Below are 24230 nucleotides of genomic sequence, written 5' to 3'. Positions count from 1 at the left end.
AGTCTTTTTTTTTTTTATTCTGTTTTAATCTTTATAAAACATTTATTTTTGTGATTTCTGCTGCCCTATTGGTCTGGTCTCTCTTGAAAATCTGAGAATGTGATATTCATAATAAAAGGATTTAAAAGTTTACTGCCAAAAAATGATTAAACTTCATAACAGAAATGTGCTAACTGGCTTGAAATAGATTGAAACTGTTATGAGATTGCTTCAGGGAGCAGACATGACACCGTCTTTTAGGTTTCGCCATCACTTTGTATTATGCCATTGACTGTAGAACAGTCAATGGTTAAGACACTCGACTCCAGCTACATGACGCGCAGCTGGAAACACTTCCCGCAAGACGAGCTGCCCGAGATTCACAGAATTCACAGAAAATGTTACATTTTTGTGATCCATCTCGTTATCAGGATGATAGAATTCTTATATCGGGATATGAGATTTTGGTCATATCGCACAGCCCTACCTGAATTTGGTTTAAACAGAGTGAATCACACCTGCTAAAAGGTGTGCAAGGCGCCTCAGGAATCCTTACATACCTCTAATGACCCCCCCTGAAAAAAAAAAAAAAAGAGAAAGAAAAACAAAACTCCAAAAATTATTCAGTCTTTTTATTAATTAAAAAAAGCAAGCCTCCATATAATCAAATGATTACATTGTAAAGAGGAATGATAAAAGTGACAGCACTGGGTAAAGTGTCTCAGATGAACTTTTCTTTCTATCAAAATATAAGCAAGAAAGAAGGAATAAACATACAATGAAGTATCCCGACTTTACTGCCAACTCCATACATAAGGCATCACAAAAAAAGAAAAAAGGCACTGCACTTCCACTGCCTGACTGACCTCAAACTCCCCCACACCTCCGTGACGAGCTCTGACGGACTGAAACGGGAGAACACGCTTAATGTTCGGATACATCTGGCCACCTTCTGCGTGCAGCGGCGCAGGTGTGGTCAGACAAAAAAGGGGGAGAGGTGCAGAAGAGTATAAGAAAGTCAAACAGAGGTGGTTATCGTGTTAGAGTTGCCAATGCCACCCAATGAACCCACAATCCTCTGCTTTTAGGTGAATATCGCAGAAAACAACAGTCCCATGGGAGGCAGGCTCTAACATACAAAATGCTTTAAAATATCACTGGTTAAAAATATTTATTTTCTCTATGTATTTTCTCTATGTAAAAGAAAAGAAAAGCACATAATCTCATGGTTTTTATATATGATCGTCTCCTTTTTTTCGGTGCCTCTCGAAATGTTACCATTCTTCTTTCAAATGAACAGCAACGCCTGCATAAAAGGCTAACCCCCTTGCCAAAACACAAAGGTAAACACACAATTGTACCTGCGATGCCAGTTTGTTACACCAAATAAAAACTTTAAAAACATTTTAGATATTTATTGTTGCTAGGAAACGGCTACTGAATCAGCTCAGAGAGAAAAGTCAGCGTCCATTCATGTCTCAGCCTACTCTGAGTGTTAGCACTGCAACACACACGCACACACGCACACACACACACAGTGGTGTGACACCTTAAATCTGAGGCTAATAAAAAAAATAATAAAAAAAACCATTTAAACAAAATCAAATGACACTCTTGTGCATCTAATACTCATGATTTAAGAATTTAGAGCGGGTGGGATTCTACACCAATTCGTTCATTTATAAATGGGAGGCTCTTTACACTCCCTGGAAAGCACAGGGCTGAAACAATTAGAATCGTGTGAGGATCTCAAAAAACACAAGCTGTCTTTCCACAAACAAAAGTAAGGAGGTGGCTCTATTGGTTTAGTAAGATCTACTGAGGTAGAGTTTGCCTCATTTTCTTCAGTTAGCTGTCGCTGTCAAGGTGAACCAGGTTGAGTACGAACACAAGGTTTAAAATTGATTCATTTGTTTCTTTAAGTCAGTCCAGACCAAGGCATACGATAAAAACCGTTAAAACTACTACTGTATGTGCACAAAGTGAGGCCAGGTTTGAGGCTCTTTAACTCCAGACATCCTGTGAGTAGCGTCCCTTGGTCATCAGTTTCTTCACGTAATCTACGGCCTGGGTGCGCGTCATGCCTCCCACCTGCTCCGCAATCTCGTAGAAAGCCGTCTGCACGTCTTTAGCCATGTTTCTTGCATCTCTATAAACAGGAAAGAAATGACAGTGAGCAATGCATAGAAGACAAATAAGACAGAAGTTCTTTACTGTACTTTCACAACTATTTCACTAGGAGGCGCCACATTGCTAAAGAGAATCCAGGCTTGCATCACTTCCATGAAGTGCAGAATTCCTGACTGGCTCCACAGTGTGAAAGTTCACCTAACGAGCTAACATAGTGTTTGTTAACAGTCTGAATGGCCCAGGGGAAAAAGCTGAAGGTTTGGGACCTGATTGACCTGACTGACCTGAAGGCAGCAGGTCAATCAGGTGGTGGGCGGGGTGCAGGGGTCACCTGTGATGGCCCTGGTTTTTCTGAAACAGGAGGATTTGGTGATGGCCACCAGAGTTGGCTGAGGGCAGGTTTAATTACCCTCTGCGCAGCCTTTCTGTTCTCAGTAGTGGCCCCTGCGTACCAAACACCCAAGCAGTAGGACCCACGCTCTCCACTGAGGAGCAGTAGAAGGTCAGCTTATTCTCTGGACACTGAGGAAGTGCAACTGCTGCTGGGGCTTTTTAACCAGGGAGTTGGTGTTGTGGATCCAGGTGAGATCAGCAGAGATGTGGGTGCCCAGAAACCTAAAGGTGGACACAGATTCCACCTGTCGCTTTGGTTTTAAGGACGTTCAGCATTAGGTTATTTTCTGAGCACCAGCAAGACAGTTCTCCACCGCCGCCCTCTCATGTCCATCAGAGATGAGCCCAACCACAGTGGCATCTTCTGCATACTTTAATATCACACTCACTCTCTCTCACACACACGTAACAACTGAAATCTGGTAATTACCCGCAGATGTAGATATGAGCGTTGTCCGTGTGAATCAACTTCCAGACATGCTCCTTATTTTTGGTCAGCAGATGCTGCACGTACACCTTCATTTTGAAAAAACAGAAAAACAATGTTTATATGTGCGTGTCAAAAACCTGCACAGAAAACAGTGTATTTATCTACAAACAGCTAAACAACCAGACAGAACTGAATGTAAACAATTTTCTTGGTAATCTGGGCTGATCTGAGTAAGATTGTGCTGTGATGAGTTTAATCGGGAAGGTACTCAAGTCTAGAATCCTGTTTGTATACGTTTGTAAACTGGATATGGCGAAAGGGACATTACACTGGAAGAGAGGAAACGTTCACAAAAATCATTATTGTACTGTATCAATGTGTAACGCTTCTTTCTGTGTCCTGTTATAGTTTTATGTTCTCTCCATGAAAGTAAGTGACATCTGTATATTTAGAAGCAGCTAGTATTATGTTAATGTGTTGTGGATGTTGGCTTGTGTGTAATGGAGCCATTGTGCTCGCCGATCTGATGCCATGTCACGTGTCGCGTGGGTACACTAGGGTACTGAGACTGATGCTAGCGGGGATCCCGATTAAACTGATAAATCAAATGTTTTTCTGCCATCTTAATTTTTCATTTTACCAAAGAAGCAGTTCACATCAACTACTAACAGACAATCCAGGTACATTTCCCGACTTTGATGTAACAAGACATTGTCAACAGAGGAAATCTGATATAATGCACCACTCCGAGTCTCGTAGGCAGCTGTACCTTATGGTCCTGGTCTCTGGAGAAGGCAACATTCAGCTTTGTTAAGACTCCGTTCTTCTCTGAGCCTTCGAGCTCCTCCTGGTAGATGTAGTCCTCGTTCTTATGTCTGCAGCCGAAATACAGCACGGTCTCTCCAACCTCTTTTCCTATAATCAGATGACAGCCACAGAGCAAAGCAAATGTTAATTAAAAATGTTCCTCTTCCTAGCTCACTGCGTGCGTATGAGGCATTTAGGGGACATCCGTACATAGATACTGACAGAAAGTAACCTTGGATACACTCTCCAGGTTTGCACTAGTGATAGATGATAGCGCAACATGCTAATATAGATAGAAATTCCTTACTATAACTAGTTCATTCATCAGTTTCTTGTCAAGGTTAGACAACATTAGTCCGTAAATACCTTGCTGTTTGAGCCAGCCTCTCTCCTGGATGAAGCCCATGAAAGGAGCAATTCCAGTCCCAGGGCCGACCATGATCACCGGGTTGGTGGATTTGAACGGCAGGCGGAACTGAGACTTGCGGATGTACATGGGGACGGTGGACTTGTGCCCATTGTCCGTGACCAGTTTGTTTTTCAGCCAATTGGTCGCAACTCCCTTGTTGGTGCGGCCAGTCTTTGTCTCGTACTCGACCACGACGGCGCAGATGTGGATGCTGTTGGGATGAACCTGCATAAAAGAGAAGAGTTAATAACAGCTCGCTCCTAAAAATCAGACGGCTTATTCAATTCCTTAATAAACGTTAAAACAGAAGTATATGACTTTAACTCCTTCTATTGACTGCAGAGAAAATGGATTTACTTTTGAAGAGGAGGCGATGGAGTAATAGCGAGCCTGGAGACGGGGCAACAGCTCACACAAGTGGTCGACAGGAGGCCTCAGTGACGGCATATCCTCCAGTACGGCGAGGATGTTTCTGCTGGCATCCAACACCCAGCTCTGGTAGAGGGCCTGCAAATAAGCAGAGAACAATTCATATGAGCTTTGTGATCCAGCTTCTGTTACATTAACTTGATAACAGCTACTCTAACACCACCACTAGACCTGGGGGGAATTTTGCCATGTGACAATCAGCATGAGAACGCATTCTTAGCTAGTGACAAACTCAGACACTAAAAACGCGGACTGAACAGAAGACGAACACTGCTGTCTGTGAGAAGACGTTGGGGAGGGCTTAATCATGAAAATGAGATGGCCAAGGAAGATTGAGACACTTTCACAAGTGAAAATATAACTTCGTTTGAACCACACGACTTGCAAATCATTACCACCCAAGAAGTTATTATACAAACAGCCTTATATACCTCTCTCTGTCAGTGTCTTTGAACTGCTTTGTTCCGTTTTGACGTTTTTATGCAGAATTCAATACAATTTGAATTATTTAAAACAAAACAAGAGTGGGGTCAAATTGGCCATCACATGCAATAAGTTTCCTCGAGTTACGCTGACATAGACTCTTTCAGACTGAAGGCAATCTGTCTGCATTTACAAATTAGGCAGCAATCATTTGCAAACCTTCGATAATCTGAGAGTGACTGCAGTCACACCAATGGAGGAAAAAAAAAAAAACTACGCTATTGTCCAAGTGGCTACAACTGCTCGAGTCTTTTGTACTTCTCTGTTAAGTGCTTTAAGTCCCGTAAAACTGTGGTGGTCCACAACCTTTCAGTACGAGGACTCTGACACAGCAGACACGGAAAACAAAAGGCACTGCTCACCCCACGCCCCGTTAACCAACTGCGCTTGTCATATAGCGTGCTGGAGAATGTCCATGTATACCGTCTCCCAAGATCCGTGGACTGCTGCTGAATATTTAACTCTGGACGGTCAGGTCCAAGCTCTTTAATTCTTTTCTTCGACCGACCAAGCTTCAATTAAAACTCAGCCTCAGACCCTCATGACTGAAAAACCTTTGGTCTGTCCCTGGACTCCCGCTTGTCCGGCGTCCGCACAAGGAAGTCGATAAATAATTATATCTGCAAGAACTTAACGCAACGATCTTTGATTACAAAATGGATTCTGGGAGGCACGTGCAGGCAACCACACATGCTGTGTGCCGCCACTGCCCCGAACCACCAACTACCACCCATTACTGACCTTGCCCTCGGGTGAGGAGGAGGCCATCTTGCGCATATTCTCCTGGTCTTTGGGATCAGAGGCGTACTGCGCCAGCTCGTAGAGGACGTTGGTGCGAGGAGGGTGAGTGATGTCCAGGTAGTGAGTGAGGGCCGTGCGGTAGGTGGTAGGGCAGGGGAACGGATGCTTCTTGTTGGACTCCTCTGAAACAGAAAACAGCAAGGACACTACTCTGAAAACACTTTAATGGTCAACAGCTAACAGAAAAAGATTTAAAATGTATCTGGGCATCTTCAGTGGATTTATGGGTTCATCTTTCTACCACACTAGTGGTAAAATAGCTTTCAAGTGTGGTTATAGGCCAGTTTTTGTTGTATTAATAAACTGCACGTGGTCTGAATGAGCAAGTTTCACATTTGTAGCCTTATTACTCAACTTTCAGTGATAACGAGCAGTCTTATTCACCACAACTGACCTTTATAACAACAGCTAACTTAAGTATTTATACTACCGCTAAATTACTGCTATTACATAATATAACAGTACTCCTGTCACATAGACATTAAGTGAGCTGATACAGCAAGTTTGAATATCAAGGGTAGATTTCACTAGACTGTGGGAGGGACGAGCTGGTAAGGTCAAGGTGCTTTGGGTCTGTCAATGCCATACCATCAAGGTTATTAAGAGAGATAACCACATCAAGGTCAACCCCAAGTATCTGTCCCAGCTTGTTCACCAGCGCAGAGTCGTTTGTGGGAAAAACTGCAACGTGGTCTCCAGACTCGTATCTGAAATGAGAATGAGAAAAAAAAAATTCAGACTTTGAGCTGAATTCATAAAGCTAAAAATACATCAGGGCTGTGCATATCGTTGCATGAGATCAGGGAGATAAAGGTTTACTAAGCAATTATCCCATCCAGCCTCACCTGATCTTGGAGCCTGTGATGTCCAACTCCAAATGCATCAGATGTCTGTCACCGGCTTTATTTAGTTTGCGGTTGACAGTCACTAGAGCCAGGAAGGGGTTTTTGGAGTCAAAAGGCCTATGAATAAAAGAGCAGCACTTAAGTATTAAAAAGATTTATTTGTAAGAGAGTAAAAAGTTTAGGGTTGGGGTTTTTTAACCACTAGAGGGCAGAAAGGGTCACTTGTACGCAGTTTGGAGTTTGTCATAAATGCAGGTGAAATGCTAGCAGTGAATGATCGGTCTCCATTGCAGTGATTAGTTTCTGCTACGATACTCACGGCTTCTGGACCTCAAAGCTCTTCAGGCGGCCGATCTCTCCAGTGTACACTTTGTTCATGTTGATGTCAGTGTGCTCCTTCAGCTCGTACTGCCGAATGCTGAGAGACAAAACAAACTACAGTTTGCAAGCTGTGCACACGCGGAGACATAACAATTCAATATGGAGTGAATCACAGCAAGTCATCCTGTGTTTTGTCTTTGTAGTTTCTTTTTAGAGATGCAGCAGGACAAAAAACAGCAGGCAGGACGAGAGAAAGGTAAAAATGTCTCAAGGCAACTGTTGCACAATTGCAAAATCAAAAGTCTGAAATAATGAAATGATGATGCATGGCACAAACTGTCCCTGAACTCACCTTGATTCATCTCCTGAGGCTTCCACTCCAAAGTGCTCGCAGACAGCCGGCCAGAACTGCTCTCTCCATGAAACAAAGTCCTCTTCCAAACTAAGAGCCGAAAAAAGCATTATTATTTTAAAAAGGTTGATAAAGTCTTCAAATGTGCATCTTAAATGGTCTAATCTATCTCAACCCCCAATAAGTGCTGCACCACCCAAAAATGTGGAGCTCACTTCTTTTTAGGCACGGAGGATCCATCAGTCACTTACTTGCCATCGTCATCTCCCATACCAAGATCAAAGATGCGTGTTGCTCCCAGCTGCTCCAGCCTTTTGTCCACATACTTCCCCATTGCATTGTAGTGTTCATACGTCTTGTTGCCCAAACCAAAAACCTGAAAACAGACCGGGACACAATGAAGAGTGGCCAGTACGCGGCTTTGGTTCAGTGCCACAAAAATAACACGCTCGAAATAATCCCGTGCAACTGTGAGATCACTGCAGATGTCCGACCGGTTTTCTACTGATGAAAACCAAAACACAGGAATGTGCAAAAGTCTTGAGTCACACCTCACTTCTTCGTATTTTGCAAAGAAAATGGGAAACAAGTGCAGGAAGTGATCATCAAAAGTCATGACTTCCAGATACTGTTCATCTGCTGTGGATAGTTTTTAGGCATGCCACTTCCTATTTTGTCCTCCACTTGACCTGCTCCCTCAAATTGCACACAACAGTGAAAACAAGAAGTTCGTTACAAAAAAAAGTTTTTCAAATTTTTCACTCAAATGAGGACATCGAGTCCCAACAATAACACGATGTCACACATGAACGGCGTCACGCAAATCCAGGCTGTGTAGCTGGTGACTCAAATTCCAAGTATCATCATCGTCGTCATCATCATCTCCACTTATTATTCTTTACTTTACAAAGGTCAGTTTATAACCTGACTGGGCTTTCCATCATGACAGTGTAGCACGACTGGTAGGAAGTAACAGTCCAACATGAGACAAACTTCACTGATCTTGCCCAGCGTCCATTTCACTCTCTGCGTTGTACTTTACTTTCAACAAAGAAGTTCTCCTGAAGTCGCTTTTAATTTGACAGAATTTACACGGGCCAAAGTTGAGCATAAAAACTCACAGTGTAGTTTAATCCGGAGAGATCCTCATCATCGTTTTCCTGCAGCCAGTCATAAAAGTCCTGTGCATTATCAGTTGGGTCTCCTTCTCCGTAGGTGGCCATGCAAAAAATGGCGAGTGAGTTTGTAATCTCAGACAGACGGGACAGTTCCCCCTGTAACGAGAGAGAATCGGAGACGCTGAAGTTTAAAATGGATGCAAACACCGATTCTCAATAAGCAGACATTACATCCAACTGTGACTGGAACAACTGATGTGATGAGGTGTGTACATGTTTTATTTATCTAGGAAAGAGAAGGTTCACTACAAATCATTAAAATCAAACATTTCATGTTTGAACAACGCAGAATAACTGCATTTATCCTCACTGTGCTGTGCATTTCATTCACTGGCAATACTTACCATGCTATACTCCTCTGGATCAGCAACCATTCCCTTCATGCCGTAACGCTGAGCGTCTTTGGACAGCCTGTTAGCAAATTCCTCTGCTGTACCCGTCTGAGACCCGTAGAACACAATGATGTTCTTTCCCTGCACACAAAGATATGTACTCATCATTTACATTACATAATGTAAATGCATTACATCACGAAGTATGTAATCTATTTAAATCTACATAAAATGCATCCTTAGACCTGCGTTTGAACTATAGGACTTCTGCATGAACATCCCCATGTGTAAATCTGTGCCATAAAATAAACTGCCACCTTCAGGACTGCTGAGACAAAAACGGGGGCAAAGTTAAACCTCAGTGGTGGCCAAAGATCCTTCCTGCCACCACGGTGGTATCTGAACTATTCTCTTCAAAAACCACATCAGCTAAACCCCAGCCTTTGCTCAGCTCTGGCTACAAAACAGTTCCACAAAAGTCTAAACATTGTTTGGAAATCAAGAGCTTAATGTGGTCACATCAGCGGGGATACCATTACAGTTATTGTATGCTTCATCCACTCCGCAAGAAGGCAACAAAACTACTCTGCAGGGCCCATAAAGATAATTATTAGCTGGTGAATAACCACAACATTAACTCTGCAAGTCTGGAGCTCACGCGTCTATACAGTGTTATTTTAAAATATATCTGATAAAGTAGCATTACTTACGGTTTTCTTCATTTTCTCAATGAAACTGGTCTCTCTTGTGGTGGGTGTCCTGGAAGAGATAATGAAATATTACAATTACAAATAAGCAGAGACGACAATCCTTTTACAAAGGTTGAAGACCATTTAGCAGTAACAACCATTGCAAAGAAGCTGATGGAGGAATTACAGCAAGTTTTCTGTCCTCCAAATGGCTGACAGCTGGAGAGGTCAAAGTACTTTTTGTTTTTTTAAGCCTTAGTTAAATCATCAGCTGCACACGTACTCTAAACCTGAACTGAATCAACATTCACGAGCATGACCTCATACATCTAATAGGTGGGTACAAAGATTTGTGTAGCAGCCAGAAGCTTTGGATGTTTGGGACATGAGTGCAAAACCTGCTGGAGACAGGACATTCATACAGTCAGTGGCCCCTTTGTTAGGTACACCTTGCCAGTAGCTAGGCTAGACCTGTTTTTGACTTCAGAACAGCCTCAATTCGTAATGACATGGTTTAAAAAAACAAAAACAAAACAAAACTGGAAACTTGCGCACAAGTGAACTCACTGTTATGTTCAAGAAACAGAAGAGCAGCTGAACAGGTGTACCTAATAAAGTGGCAGATGAATGTAGGTTTGCACATTGAAAGATTTCCGATGTGCCGTGTTCTGCCTTAATCCTGGGATGCACAACCTACCAGTACCTACACTCTTCCACGAGTCAAAAATGACCCCAAATAGAAACAATGCATTTTGCTATAAACTCGGTTGTTATTCTTTTTATATCTTTAAAACGAAGAGTTGTAATATTTTCATATTTGAGGTATTCCTCATAAAACATGATTGTGACATGAGGCCCTTTGCATTTTTATTTATTTTTTCATTAATTTTAAGAAATTGCAGTTTTTGTATCACTTGTGTATGCTTGCTCGGCATATACTGCAGAAGCTGGGTCTTCCCTCTGAAAGGCACAAGTTGTTCATCCACTGTAACACAATCACTGAGGATGAATTTCTGCCTGCAGTTGACCAGGAACAGGTCCCATATGTAGCAGAAAGCTGCCATGTGGTTTGTTTTCAGTCCATAGGCTCTGGTCCTCTTGTCATCAAAGTGCAAGAAACTGCGAATATCTTTAAATCTTTGAATTGACATAGTGGCCTTGTACAATGGGTTATGCAGAGGACTCCCAAAAAGCACACCGACTGGTACATCCCAGTTCGTCTCATTTCCTGCAAGGATGGTCAATCAAATGAAGGCCAGGAGCTTAAGTTTGATTACATTTTTCCGCTCTTTTCCCCTGTCTGTGGCTACTCTTCGTGCCTCCATGTTTGTGCATGTCAGCACCTCTTCTATTATGTTATCAGACATGAACATCTTCCATGCATCTATTGGGGAGACAGTACTAGACCCAGGTGCAAGCCCTGGCCGACTAATTCAGAATATTGTGGCTAGAGCAGTAAGAGGGGCTCATTCTGTTAGACTAAATATTTATTTCCTCATCAGAGGACTCCTCTGTATCTGACTGGCCTTGTTCAGTGGGGGGGACAATAGTCTTTGTCCTCTATATCTGAGATGTCAGATTCTGAGTCAGTGCCTCCGATGGGCTCTTCATCCCATCCGTCCTGGATCATTTGTAGGCCAAGGTCCACAGCTGGCCTCATAGCAGCCATGTTACTTTAAATATAAAAAAATTAAAAAAAATAAAAAATCAGAAAGGACAATGTTTGAAATGCACAGGAAACTATAAACAGGGCTGCACATAAATGGTCCGCAGGTGCACATTTGCTGTCAAAATAAAAGACGCGTACCAGATAAGAAGTTGGGACGCTCGTTTGTGTACATTAGATGTTCTGGAGGAGGACAGACATTTGTTCAGAACTCTTAAAGATGTCAAAAAAGCAAGCTCCGTAAGCAATTACTTTGGTGTTCCTCCACCACAAAAGAGGCACATATTCTCTGAATTTCCGGGAATACTTTTATTTTGACAGCGAATGCGCACCTGCGGACCACTTATGTGCAGCCCTGACTATAAATCATGTATGTTACTGTGTAAAAATTAATTCCTGATCCATCAGAAGTGTAAGTGGGACAGTCAGAGTTGCTAAGAATGAAAATGCTTGGGGTCATTTTTGACCCCACTTGTGGAAGAGTGGGGTAGTGATACAAAAACGGCATTTTTTTTATAAATTAATGAAAAAATAAATAAAAATGCAAATGGCCTCATGTTACAAACATATTTTATGAGGAATACCTGGAATATGAATAAATTACAACTTTGCATTTTAAAGATTTTGAAGAAAAACAACCCATGGGGTCATTTTTGACCCCACGTGTGCATCTAAGGGTTAAAGGATGACTCTCGGAAGAGGATTGGTCCAGCATGATACACAAACACATGAAAACGAATCTGTAAGTATGCTGCCCTGCCCCGAGTCAAAAATAACATCAACGCAACACAAAAACAGGCGGAGAAAAAAACAAAACAAAAACAAAACTAAAAATATAGGATCCCACATGCTAAGGAGAATTTGGTTTATCATCACAAATGAGTCAAACATAATGTATTAAAATGACTTATTAAAGCAACAGAATTTGAATTTAGAGTTTGAATTTAATTGTATTTAACAACAACAACAACAACAACAACAACAACAGGTGCCTCAAAGTGCTTTCTATTGTAAGACTCTACAATAATGCAAAGAAAACAGAAAACCCCAACAATCACATGGCCCCCTTTGAGATTTGGCAACTGTGGGAAGGAAAAACACCCCTTTAAGAAAAGCCTCTGGGAGGCGCGGCCGGCCGTCTCGTCACTGAGCAAATATTACCTACGGAAATAGGGAACGATTATACACTTAGAGCCTACAGGTGGATACTGGGGTAGTGGAGGTGTTGGTAAAACACCCAACAACGCAGGGTGGCAGAACCACTTAAATACTTTGAGGAGAATTAAGTATGTATGACACTCAGTGCAGCGTCACTTCACTCGATTACTTAAAGGCTTCTCATTTCTGTTTCATACTGACTATTTTCAAAGATGGGGATTTTTGTTTTACTTAAGGACACATTTTTTAGCTTAGTAATGCATTTACTGTAAGCTGACACAGTTTAAAAAGAAATGTTTCGCAAGTCTTCACCAGTCTCAGTTGATGCAATCCTTACGTCAGTGAGAAGGCTATTACACAAGCATTGCTCAGACCAATCATCTGTAGACCCACAGATGCATTCATTACACAGTGCTCAATATATAATGTGTTACAGCTGATGATTTAAACTCTGGGTTCATATTTACCAAGTCAGTCACTAATGGACTGAAACATTTAAAAAACAGCAGCACGCAGCAAAATGAAAGGCAGCACAGCTTCATTCAGCATCAAAGCCCTGAGCGGACATCTGCACTGATAAAGGAATACGCAGGCCACACATGACTACGAGCATAAATACTAATGCAAGATGAACACACTGTTCGATTTCCATTATTCAGGAGGACAAGACCTCCAGCAAAGCCATTAACTCTGAGCAGCAACATATTGATTTGACAAACTCTATGACGTAAGACAGGTTTCCAAAGTACACTGTACTCCCAACAAAGGGCACAAAAAACCCAATACAACCTCAGTGAACCTAACCCCTGCAGTGTGTGTGGGATTAACGTTGAACGTGTAATTATATATTAAAGGAGAAAGAAAAAAGAAAGAAAAAAACAAACAAACAAAAAAAACCCAAAAAATAAAAACAGGTTCATTGAGTTTTTCCTCTGAACCAAATTGCTGATCAAAATTAAAAACAAGCCTTTGCACTGAAGCGAAACCCTTCCTGACAGCTTCAGCAGGATCCGTTAGACGTGTTATCAGTTCTGAACCACCCGCCAAAAGGAAGGATTTCTGTGTGAAATTGCAAAACAGCAAGGTTACGGGAGTTCAAAGTCAATGCAGCGCCCGGTTACATTATAATACATCAGATATACACACGCAGCAAAGGCTGTGACTATGACTCAATCTCCCCACCCTTGCAGCCTAAAACACAAATAATATCAGATAAAATGAGACGATCAGGATCAATCACCAACAGGTGTGGTGGATTTACTAGCCAGCTGAGGCGTAGCCTCAAACCCGACAGAGCCTCGACCATATTTTAAGGATGGCCGTAGACACTCACTGCTTCACTTTCAACCTCCTCCTTAACACAATGACGATGACTTGATCCAAAGACCTGCCACCGATTTTCACTCTTCAGTGAACATCTCTCAGGTTCGGTGTCAGGTCTTTGCTGGATTTGCTCCATAAGAGATGCTGTACATCTTGTGTAGATAGGTATTGTTTAGACACACGTCTTTTGTTTTCCCACTTACCCAGTACTCTCAGATTTTTTAACACAATGCAGAGCACATGTGCCAATTTTTAGCTCTTTGAGAATCTGTCAAACTGTTATTGGCATTTTGTGCAGAGTCAACTAAAGAAATGGGAACAAAACTGGTTCTTTGTGAAGATGTCTACCACGTGTAGACAACACTGGCTCATCCCTTATTATGCTTACAAACAAAAAACATTCCTCTGAAAATGGTCAGAAACAGACACTGGATTGAAAATGACCGAACCCCCCCAAAAAATCTTGAAAAACCTGGACAACTATCGCCTGAGACCACAACAAAATAAAATGCAAGGAAGTCTGGCTTCTTGAGCCACGGGGTGATTGTGGCTCAAGAGTTCGCCTTGTAATCGGAAGGTTGCCGGTTCGAGCCCTGGCTTGGACATTCTTGGTCGTTGTGTCCTTGGGCAAGACACTTAACCCGTTGCCTATTGGTGGTGGTCAGAGGGCCCGGTGGCGCCAGTGTCCGGCAGCCTCGCCTCTGTCAGTGCGCCCCAGGGTGGCTGTGGCTACAATGTAGCTTGCCATCACCAGTGTGAATGGGTGGATGACTGGATATGTAAAGCGCTATATAAATACAGGCCTTTTTTTTTTTTTACCATTTCTTGTGTCAAAACAAACCTCCAACCTCCTGCTCAGTAATTAGCTGCACAAATAGAAATTAAGATAAAGAACCAATCCAGGAAGTTTCCCCCTGATCTTGATCTTATGACGCCACAACCAATGAATGACATGCATTTCCATTCCTTTCTATTTAAATGTGCCAGTAACATGGAAACCGAGCCGTATGCAAAGTTGATATAAAGAACTAAAGCAAACAAGACTGTAAATGTGCAAGTGACCTGTGCGGTAAAGGGAAAACAAGAAACAGAGCAGCCAATAATCAAATTGGACTTGCAGTCAAATAGATATTATCTCTGTCTTACATAACCTCCAGAAACAACGTATAGCTTCTTATAGCACTCGCTTTAACGTCTTGAAACAGACAGCTAAGCTTTGTGTGCAGAGATTTAACTGAAAACAAGCTACTACTCAGTGCTTACAAATTACTTCCAAATGTGGTCTGTGCTATCAGCCTAATCAGCAGGCAGCCAGTGGCAAATGTTACAAAAAAATGTTACATCATCCTTCAAGTAAGCAGTATTAAAAACACACTGCATCATGCTTTGAAGCAGTAAATCAAACATGTCACTGACCTCTCAGCAGCATCTCTCCTGTCCTCTGGCAGGGAGAAGACGCAGCCCATGGCATGCAGCCCTGTAGCTCACCACTGCCACTAGCACCGCTGGCTAGGCAACACCGGGAGCCGCCACGCTCGAAAAAAAAAAATCAAAAGGGCAGGACGGTCCAGAGGTGCGAGATGGAAAAGTAACACCAGCCCAAAAAGTCAGAGAGATATTTACAGGTTTGTAGAGCGGCCCGACTTCCCCTTAGACGCTTCAAACACAATCTGAACTCAGCTTCTTCCTGTACTGCTCTGTGAAACCAGCAGCTCTACACAACTCCACAGACACACACATGCACGAGCACAGAAGCTTACAAGCCCTTAGAGTGTCTGGCAACCGCTGAGAACACAATGGTGGGAAACTGACTTTCCCATAAAATCCAGCCGAGCTGCAGACCCACACGTTTGACTCACACACAAACACACTGAAGCGATCTCGGGCTGAAAATGCCTTCCTGCTCATCCCCGCCCCTTTTCCTCTCCAGCCTCAGAGGTGTTAGGAGCAAAAAAGTCCAATCTGAGAATTTGGCTGGTTATCAGAGCAACTCTTCAGTGGACCACTAAAGGAGAAAAGAGAAGGAGGAGGGGGGGGGGGCAATGAATGGTATGTTTTTCCCCTGAAGTATCCCCTACCCCCACCTAACAGGAGGAGAGAGGAAGGGGGGGGGATGTCATTTCCATGGCAACCTCATTTATCATAAAAGGATTTCATTTGTGACATGGCCCCGTCCAATGGTGGAACAAGCTCAGAGCGCACCCACACACAAACACGCACCCACGACGAGGGGAGGGTAAGAAGCAGCGGTGGGGATGATTTAAAAGAAAGAAAAAAAACTAACTGTGGACAAAGAATGGATTGCTTGTCTTCAGCCTCAACTTTCCACCTTTGGAGAGGGCTCACAAAAGGGAACTTGGCGCGCCTGCCTAGTTCGTTCTCCAGGGAACTTTCAAAATGGGTTCAGGGCCAAAAACAAAAGCACAGGAAAGAGACAAAACTACGCCCCCTTCATAGCAGTTAAGCAATCGCTGCCCCTTTAAGGGGAGGAGAGACCAGCTTTGAGGGTTTTAGGCCCGCCCTCAACAAAAACATGTTCTCCAGGGGTCATTACCTCCTTTCCAACCAAATTCCTGCTTTAACACAAATGGTCAGGATTTCCTTTTGCTTCATTTTCTTATTTTTTTCCCCCATTCACCAAAAAATAAAGTAAAGAAAAATAAAGCTTATGCCTGGAAGTGGACAAAAAAATAAGAATAAAAATAAAAAAATGTGGCCAGTGCAAGGCAAGTCCAAGCCTCCATTACGCCATCATGGGGGAGACCAGAGTGAGTAGTCTCTACAGAAAATGAATGAGCCTTCCCCAACAGCTGTGGTCGGATGGAATCACTTTAACTGTGACCCTAACTCAACTGGATGTAACTTGAGAGGAACGCCCACTCGTGGTCTGCACAGGCTTGTACCTGGAGCGAACAGAGTGGGGAGGGGAGGGAGGGCTCAGAAGAGAGGAAGAGGAGCCAGACAGAACGCCTGGGTGAGTTTATGGGAGGACAGAAACTGTGTGACAGGAGAGGGTGAGAGAAAACAAAGGTCACGAGTAGTGAAACATTTACTAGAGAGTCCTCAGCTGCTCTACCGTCAGGATGTCACGGTCTCTGAATGAAAAAAAATACATTTTTTTCTAGGGGTGGGTTTTTATAATCGATTCATCGATTAAAATCGATTCTGGCTTGGATAACGTAAAATCGATTCATTAAAATCCTGAATCGATTTTTTTAATATAAATTTATTTTGCCCGAAATGCCAGAATCTCTGGTGACATCTCACAAAATTTCAAGAACCACCAAACAGTTAAGACAGTAAATGAGAGCAGGTACACGGATTCTGCACAAAGACTTAAACACACAGCGTGGACCCGCGGATCAGAATCGGTTAGATGTCGCCTTTCTCACGGTCGGGGCTGAAAGCCGACAGCTCGCTGATTCTGATCTGTCGGCTGGGTCCGCGCTTTGTGTTCACGCCCTTTATGCGCTGATTCTAAAGCTGTTAGTTTGATCTCTCTCCAAACAATATTGACCGAACCAGCAGCAAAAGAAGATCCAAACGCTTCACATAAACATCGTCATGAATTCACTCTGACTTTTACTGTTTTGCTTCCACCGCGATGCACATCTCTCTCTCTCTCTCTCTCTCATAATATTTCTGACTGTCAAAATTTCCCAGATTTAAATCGAATCGAATTAAATCGAATCGTGGATCGAATCGATTCGGGACCTTGTGAATCGGAATTGAATCGATTCTAGAAATCAGTGACGATACCAAGCCCTAAGTTTTTCCTCTTAAAACTGACTATACAACTTTAACACATTTCTTTCATATCAATAAAAAACAATTTGACTAATTGTATTTTGTGAAAGTAGATTAAAACAATATGAAAATTAGGGATCATCTGATTCGGCTTTTCTGGTTGCAATCTAATACCGATACGTGTGGATATGTGCAGATACCGAGTACACAGCTAATATCAGGGTTAAAGTATGTGAGGAAGTGGCTGGAAATCATCCTGTGAGAGGAAACATCAGACACCTGAACTACAAACCAGGATAATAGCTTATCCAGACTTAATCCTGGGTTTCCTGTACTAGGAAGGTGGTTCCCTTCTTAGCAGAGTATATCGCTATAGAGCCCTCCCGCTCTGGAGTAGATTATGTTGCAGATTAGAGAGCAACAGGTATGAAAATCCCACCTGCAGACCAATCAATTCTCTAGAAAACAGAGTCACTATTCGTAGAAGACCCCTCAGAAGCCTGTGAAGAGAACGTGTCAAGTTTTCCAGCTGCATCTAAGGTTTGTGTTTTTTCTGTTGGCAGCAAACATTTGATCATTTCATTTTCCTATAAGTATATGATCCTACAACAGGACATCCAAACTGTACTTGCTGACATGTCAAATTTGTATGTAGAGTAAGCCCATTTGATATATTTACTTCCAAGCCCTTAAAAACAGCAGCGAGTCTGCAATTAAGAGAATAAAACTAAAACTGTCAGGAGGTTATGTCCTAAGTTTCGGTTTATAATCATCTGGAAGCACCACGTTTTCACTTATTCTTTTATTTAAAATATCTGTTAGCCCTTTCATGCATGAATTATAACAACCTCAATCAGGATTTTTTTCTTAAGCAAAGTTAAAAGATTTTTTTTTTTTTTTTTACTTTTAAGATGGGACAGTAAGCTTCAACGTTTAAATGTATGCAGTTTAAAGTTTGAGACATCTAATGCGCAGCCGTCACCTTAGAAATCAAAAGCAGCACAGACAACGCACTCTGCCATAAAATAATTAAACAGAATTAAAATGCTTATTTTATTGCTCTGTACACTAGCAATTCATCTCTTGTTCTTTTTACAACAGTGTTGCAGTTTTTTTTATACTCTTTATAGATTTTTAATCACCATCTAATAACATCTCTGGAGCAGGTGGCGCTCATAGGGATCGTTTTCTGCACAAAATGAGTCATATGTGAAACACCCCTTAAAAGTGATTACTTGGTGCAACACCACCCCGGTCATGTGAACGTGTAAAGGTAACCCTGGGTTAACTTAGTGATCTGATAACTGGCTTCGTTCTACCTTAATTGACCAGGCCTTATTTGGATCAAACTGAGAGTCAGTGAATGGATCGTGTATCGACCCATTGTAATTGACAACCAATCAAGCTTTCTGGGTCAGTATCATACCCACTTAAAATATACCTGAAGAGATGTAATAAAAAAACAAATTAAAAAAGAAGCCTATGTTTAATCTTCATTTTCACTGTGCATTTGTAAATTCATATCAATCTTTAAATGTTTAGAATTAGGTCTAAAAAACAATAAGTTATTAGATAAAGATTAAAAAAACAAAACAAAAAACAGATGGCATATAACACAGATAACTTATACAATATAGTCCAACACATTTTTTGCCAGGTTAAGGTGATAAGAAGCTGAAGTCTGCCAACACAAGACAAATGATTAGTTTAAAGACCAAAGGTTTATCCACCAGCACAAATCATCTGTGTGTCCCAGTAAATGTCCTCGTTAATGAGCTCATTCAGCAAACAGCATTAGACCCAGTCCCTGGATACATAAATGCAACTGCAGCTAGAAAGAGCAGCAGCTCTTGATGAGGATCTGCCTACATATGACGCAGCTTGGCTTCTGAAATCAAACTTTGACTCACGAGTGTCCAGCTGTACAGTTTAAATGTGCATCTACACGTGAAGATAATTTACAATACAGCACCATTACCTCTACAACAATTTAAAACTGTGACTGAAGATAAAAATAAGCTATTGAGCAGATCTACTAAAGTACCCCGACTACTCCCGTTTATGAGCTTCAACTCGTTAACCTCATGTCATGTGTTCGCGTCCCAGATGGAACCTGAAAGCTGATGGATACTCACGGTGTGTCGAGCTTTTTGAATTCGGGAATGGGCTCAGGCTTCTTACGGGACATGAACCAGTAAACTACAAAGCCGACAATGACGGAGAACAGCAAGAGGTCCATGGTGCTGAAGAGAGATGCCTCTTCATCCACTGCGGGCTCGGTGTGGGTGGTCTCGGGGTCCATGTCTGGCATGTGGGTCCTCTGCGTGAGGAAACACAGAACACAGCTAAAGTGAAAAAAAAAAAAAACAATACAAAAAACAAATAATTGACTATTTTTCCTGGTCATAAATTTATTTTTTATGTATTTGGGGTGGGACATCATTCAGTTACTGTTCAACACACCACAGATTTCACAGATTTAGATCCAAAACAGCCCATTAACTACAGGCGCATGGTTTACAGTGAACATGTCACTGACATGAAGATGCTGCTATCGATCTGTGAAAGTCACATTTTAAAACAGGCTGCATGTTAAACTCCAAATAAACAAAGCTTATGAAGGCTAATGCACACAGACAACACCCTTGCTAACATATGTAAGCAACCTGCTATGCATTATAGCACACAATGACACCTTGTGTTCACACAATAGTAGACAACTACGATTTGCATTTGGCTCAGGATACTGTGGCATTGTAAACCACCGCCTTCGGTGCATGAGGAATTTCTTGTCGTGCAGCAACAGCACCGGCTCTTTTCATACCGAGGTCGAGAGGACCCAATGCTCTGAGTGTTCAGGTTTCAGTTTGGTTCACAGACTGAAAACAATGACACTAAGCTTCTTTGATCCTCTAAGATGGCTAATGAACAACTAGCCCTGCAGACATTCACTCAGTGCTACCATGCACACTAAACTACACCAAGTCACTGGTTTATTAAGCAAACTATTTCATAGGTAGCTCAGCCCTATCACAGTGTGTACAGGAGTCACGGTGATAAAAGTCACATGACAGCCCAACATAATAAAAAACATTATCAACCAATTCCTAAAAAGGATTTTTTTACAAATCTTTAAAGTATTGTAGTGTGATTGCATCTAATTTAATCTCAGATAAGTTCATGTGAAGTTAGGAAACTTCCACTGAGATGAAAACATCAATTACATAGATAAATTAATCAAAAACTGATGAAAATTCATCAAAGACTAATGAAGATAAAATGCTCCAAATGATCCACACCCTTTAAAAACACTTGAAAATATAAACAATCCACATATATGGATGTTTTCCAAGATATAAAAATATATAAATCTTTGATTGTTTAAGTAGAACTAGCTAAAGGTCTTATTTTAAATAAACTCTTTCAAACCCTTTTAGTGAACAGGTTATTCAAACAGGTAGCGTTATCAGAAGCCAAATGTCACTGTGACTGTACAGGAAAAAAAACAAACTCCACAAGCAGTATCCAAGTTAAACACCCCAGAGGCACCCCTCCAACAACATAGTGACTTCCTGGGAGGATCAGAGAACTCAACCTGAGAGCAAAACCCACGCCTTCTCTCAACGTCACAGTGAGTTACATAAAGGTCGATTTATCACAAAGAAAACGCTTACCTAAAAAGCTACTTTCAGCTGCGCACTTAGTGACAAAGTGTTGCAATGGCAGGTAGCTACGCATGTTTGGCAACTTTTTTTACTTTAACTCCAGCTTCCCTTCCTGATGCAAGCCAGAAGAAATTTATGTCTCCTCCCCAGCTTAAACTTAAGCTCTTTCACTTGTTAGGTGTGTAAATCCCTACATAATGGAGCCACATAGAAAACTCATGCCAATTTGCTTCAGACTAAAGACACGAGAAAACAGTGACAATTCACCAAATATGACTAATAACTCATAAAATCTCTAAACATCCACGCTTACTTGTTCCTTGCTCATTTCTACAACTGCTGAGTAAGCGCAATGTGGAAAATGAAGTTACACATTTGGATGAACCTATTCTCATATTTAGTCTAAAAACTTTACCTTTACTCCCAAAAAGTGGCTGCTGCCCACTCCACTCAGTGTGTAAGGGGAAGGGCCACATATGCTGACCCAACCCTCTCACCCTCAAGTTACAACACAAACCGGTGCCAAGCCCTTACCCTGAAACTATGTATTAACCTTCAACCTGGTAAAAGGCCAGACAAAAAGTAATTTTAAAACCAGGGATGTCAAACTAATTTTACATCATGGGCTACATACAGCGACTTCAAATCAGCCGGACCTGTGAAAATCCCCTTTCTGTCAGTGTAAAGAAGTTTAATCCCTCATATAGGAAAAGTTCAACAGTACATATCAGTTTTTCTACGTGATAAAGAAATACTGCTGTAAAAAAACAAACAAAAATATCTGTCTCTTTGGGCTCAATTCACAATACATAAATAAAATTAACAGAAAAAGTTCTGTAGCTAATCTCTCAGAATGTTTTATTATCAAACAAGGTTTTTCTAAATCTCAAGTTTGTAACTGTGGATCTACTGTGAAAAGCAGATAGTAGGAAGGACTGAAAACGGAAAAGTTAAAAAGCTGAAACTCCACATTTTGTGTCCTCCTTCACACTAGTGGGCCAGATTGGAGATTTGAGGGGCCGATTCTGGACCCCTGGACCTTTTATTTGACACATCTGTTTTTATAAAAGAATGACGACCTAATCTTGGTATTTATTGTTAGCTTTGCTTTCCTGTGACAGAAAGAAGACATCTACAACTCACAAGGAGCCAGTTCAGTTATTGCGTCATCATAGGTGATCTTTTTACACAGTAACTTTCTAATGACCTGCATGTGACTCCTTCAGAGATACCTGTAATGTAGTCATAAAAGAAAACCTTGGGTAAAACTATATGAATAACGCTTTTTATTTTTCCTATATCCTCACCCATATCAAACACATGTGCCCTAAAAGATCATTGACTTAGATGATTTATGTGGTTGTTTAAAAGTACAACCACATAAAGTGAGTTGTTAATTTGGGGCAAAAATGTCCAACAACACCAGAAATCTGATAAAAGCGAAGCAGTTCAATGTGGACATCACTACGGTCCAGCTCTTTCACCTAAAATAAATATGCGTTTCAGTCACGAAAGCGTTATCAGCTGTGGGACAGTCCAGATTGACCCACGAGTGTGTGTGTGTGTGTGTGCGTGCGTGTAGTACCACACGTAATGTCACGCTACACACCGGTTATACTAGTTATGAGTGTCAGTTAGCTCCGTTATAGCAGACATAATCCCATTTTACACATTACAAATTAATAAATAACGATAGAAATAGTAGCCAGCGGAACCGGGCTCTGACTATGTTCTGGAGAGTGACAAAGGTGGCTGTAAACACATTACAGAAAATACCGGTGAACGCAGACACGCAATAGTTTTATAAATTGCACGTTTAAAGATGATCAGATTCTACTTTAAATTGTTCGTGACTTAAAGATTATACAAGTTGACCTCAGTTTGCGTAACACTGGAGTCGGCTGTAGTCTATAGCTAATATCTGATGTAAAAGCGTAATATTGGCTCTGTCTTACAGGTTTCTAGTGATGGTGTAAGTCCGATATCGCTTAGGTTTGAGTCTCCGCACACTGCCACAGAGCGCTAGTCGACGTAAACCAAATAAAAGGCAAGTTTTCTCAGCATCTTACCTTAACTGCCTCTCTCCTCTTTGTGCAAGCCTCTCGCACAGCTCTCTTCTTCTTTTCCTGGATTTACGGCAGACTCTTGGCGTGCTCGACGCGGAAGGAAACTTTACGCCATGCAGGATCAAACCAACTCCGTCCTGGAAGCAGGGGGGTGTCAGGGGGTGGAGTTTGAACTGTGAAGGCCAGTTTAGCCTCGTCATGTTATTTTTTGGAGAAGTTGAGTGTCTGTGTTTTTTGAAGACGTGATTCAGCTTAAAAATGAATGATGTAAAAAAAAAAAGAAAGAAAAAGAAAAAAACCCCACTTAATTTTATTTAACGTATGGGTGTTTTTTAATTTAGACTCGCCCGTGCATATCTAATCTGGCTCAGTAAATAGCAGGCGAGGTGCAGCAGAGGAAGGGTCAGGGTTATGTAATACAACGAACAGAACAAGCTCCATATATCTCTAAGAGACTGAGAGGTACTCTCATCAAACGTGACCTCGCAAGTTTAACTTTATGTTCACAGTGCCAAGGACACGTGACAGCCCCACAATCCGTCAGGCTTTCTGCCTGCGTGTTCAGATACTTTCATTAGGTACACTCACAATGAGAACGGTTTTAAATTTATTGACAAGTAAAATTCAATAAAAAGGTTAAAGAGTACTCGAGTACAAGAATAGCAGTAGTAGTAGTACAACTCCTGCACTGTTTGGAAAAGAGTATATTTGTTCATGTACACTATGGTACACTTTTAAAGTAAACAAGATTTAAAAAAAAAAAATAATAACAACAACAAAAAAAAAGCAAACAAACTGGCCTTTGTACACAGTTTAATTATTCCAGCCAAAACCTGTTGGTAGTAAAGCAAACTTTACTTCTGCTGTGTCCAGTCACCGAGGCCTAACTCTATCTTTGTCCACTGAGTGAATGTTTATTAAATAAATAAATACACAATTTCCTTCTAAACTGTTTCTATTCAGATGAACTGTAGGATTTTTTTTCTCTACTCATTAATACAAATAACTGAAGGCTTTTTCAGTTACT

The 24230-nt window shown here is 41.5% G+C and overlaps 1 protein-coding gene across 2 annotated transcripts; it reads right to left on the bottom strand.

Moving 5' to 3' along the window:
• Positions 1-596: 596 nt before the first annotated feature.
• porb (P450 (cytochrome) oxidoreductase b) lies at positions 597-23340 on the bottom strand. Of its 2 annotated transcripts, XM_040008807.1 has the most exons (16): positions 23207-23340; positions 19608-19792; positions 9600-9648; positions 8902-9030; positions 8501-8653; positions 7631-7755; positions 7380-7469; positions 7026-7124; positions 6707-6823; positions 6450-6568; positions 5802-5983; positions 4506-4655; positions 4106-4373; positions 3702-3847; positions 2933-3018; positions 597-2128 (listed from the first exon to the last, which is right to left on the bottom strand). In XM_040008807.1, exons 2-16 carry the CDS (start codon positions 19781-19783, stop codon positions 1984-1986), a joined length of 2034 nt encoding a protein of 677 aa, XP_039864741.1. In that variant the 5' UTR covers positions 19784-19792; positions 23207-23340; the 3' UTR covers positions 597-1983. The 2 variants fall into 2 exon arrangements, with proteins under 2 accessions (XP_039864741.1, XP_039864742.1); XM_040008808.1 differs by lacking the exons at positions 19608-19792; positions 23207-23340 and adding an exon at positions 15142-16866.
• Between the last annotated feature and the right edge of the window lie 890 nt (positions 23341-24230).

The sequence above is a fragment of the Simochromis diagramma genome, unplaced genomic scaffold, assembly GCF_900408965.1.
Source record: "Simochromis diagramma unplaced genomic scaffold, fSimDia1.1 OVJJ01000344.1, whole genome shotgun sequence".
Classification (NCBI taxonomy): domain Eukaryota; kingdom Metazoa; phylum Chordata; class Actinopteri; order Cichliformes; family Cichlidae; genus Simochromis; species Simochromis diagramma.
Note: the sequence above shows the minus strand (reverse complement) of the source record. Positions and strands in the feature narration are given on the sequence as shown.

Excerpts from the sequence above, each read along its gene's own strand:
- porb (XM_040008807.1), bottom strand. The coding sequence starts at position 19,783 with ATGCCAGACATGGACCCCGAGACCACCCACACCGAGCCCGCAGTGGAT. Across the intron at positions 3,848-4,105 it reads AGGCTGGCTCAAACAGCAAG|GAAAAGAGGTTGGAGAGACC; the intron begins GTATTTACGGAC and ends ATCTGATTATAG. Across the intron at positions 2,129-2,932 it reads GCTCATATCTACATCTGCGG|AGATGCAAGAAACATGGCTA; the intron begins GTAATTACCAGA and ends TCCTGTTTATAG.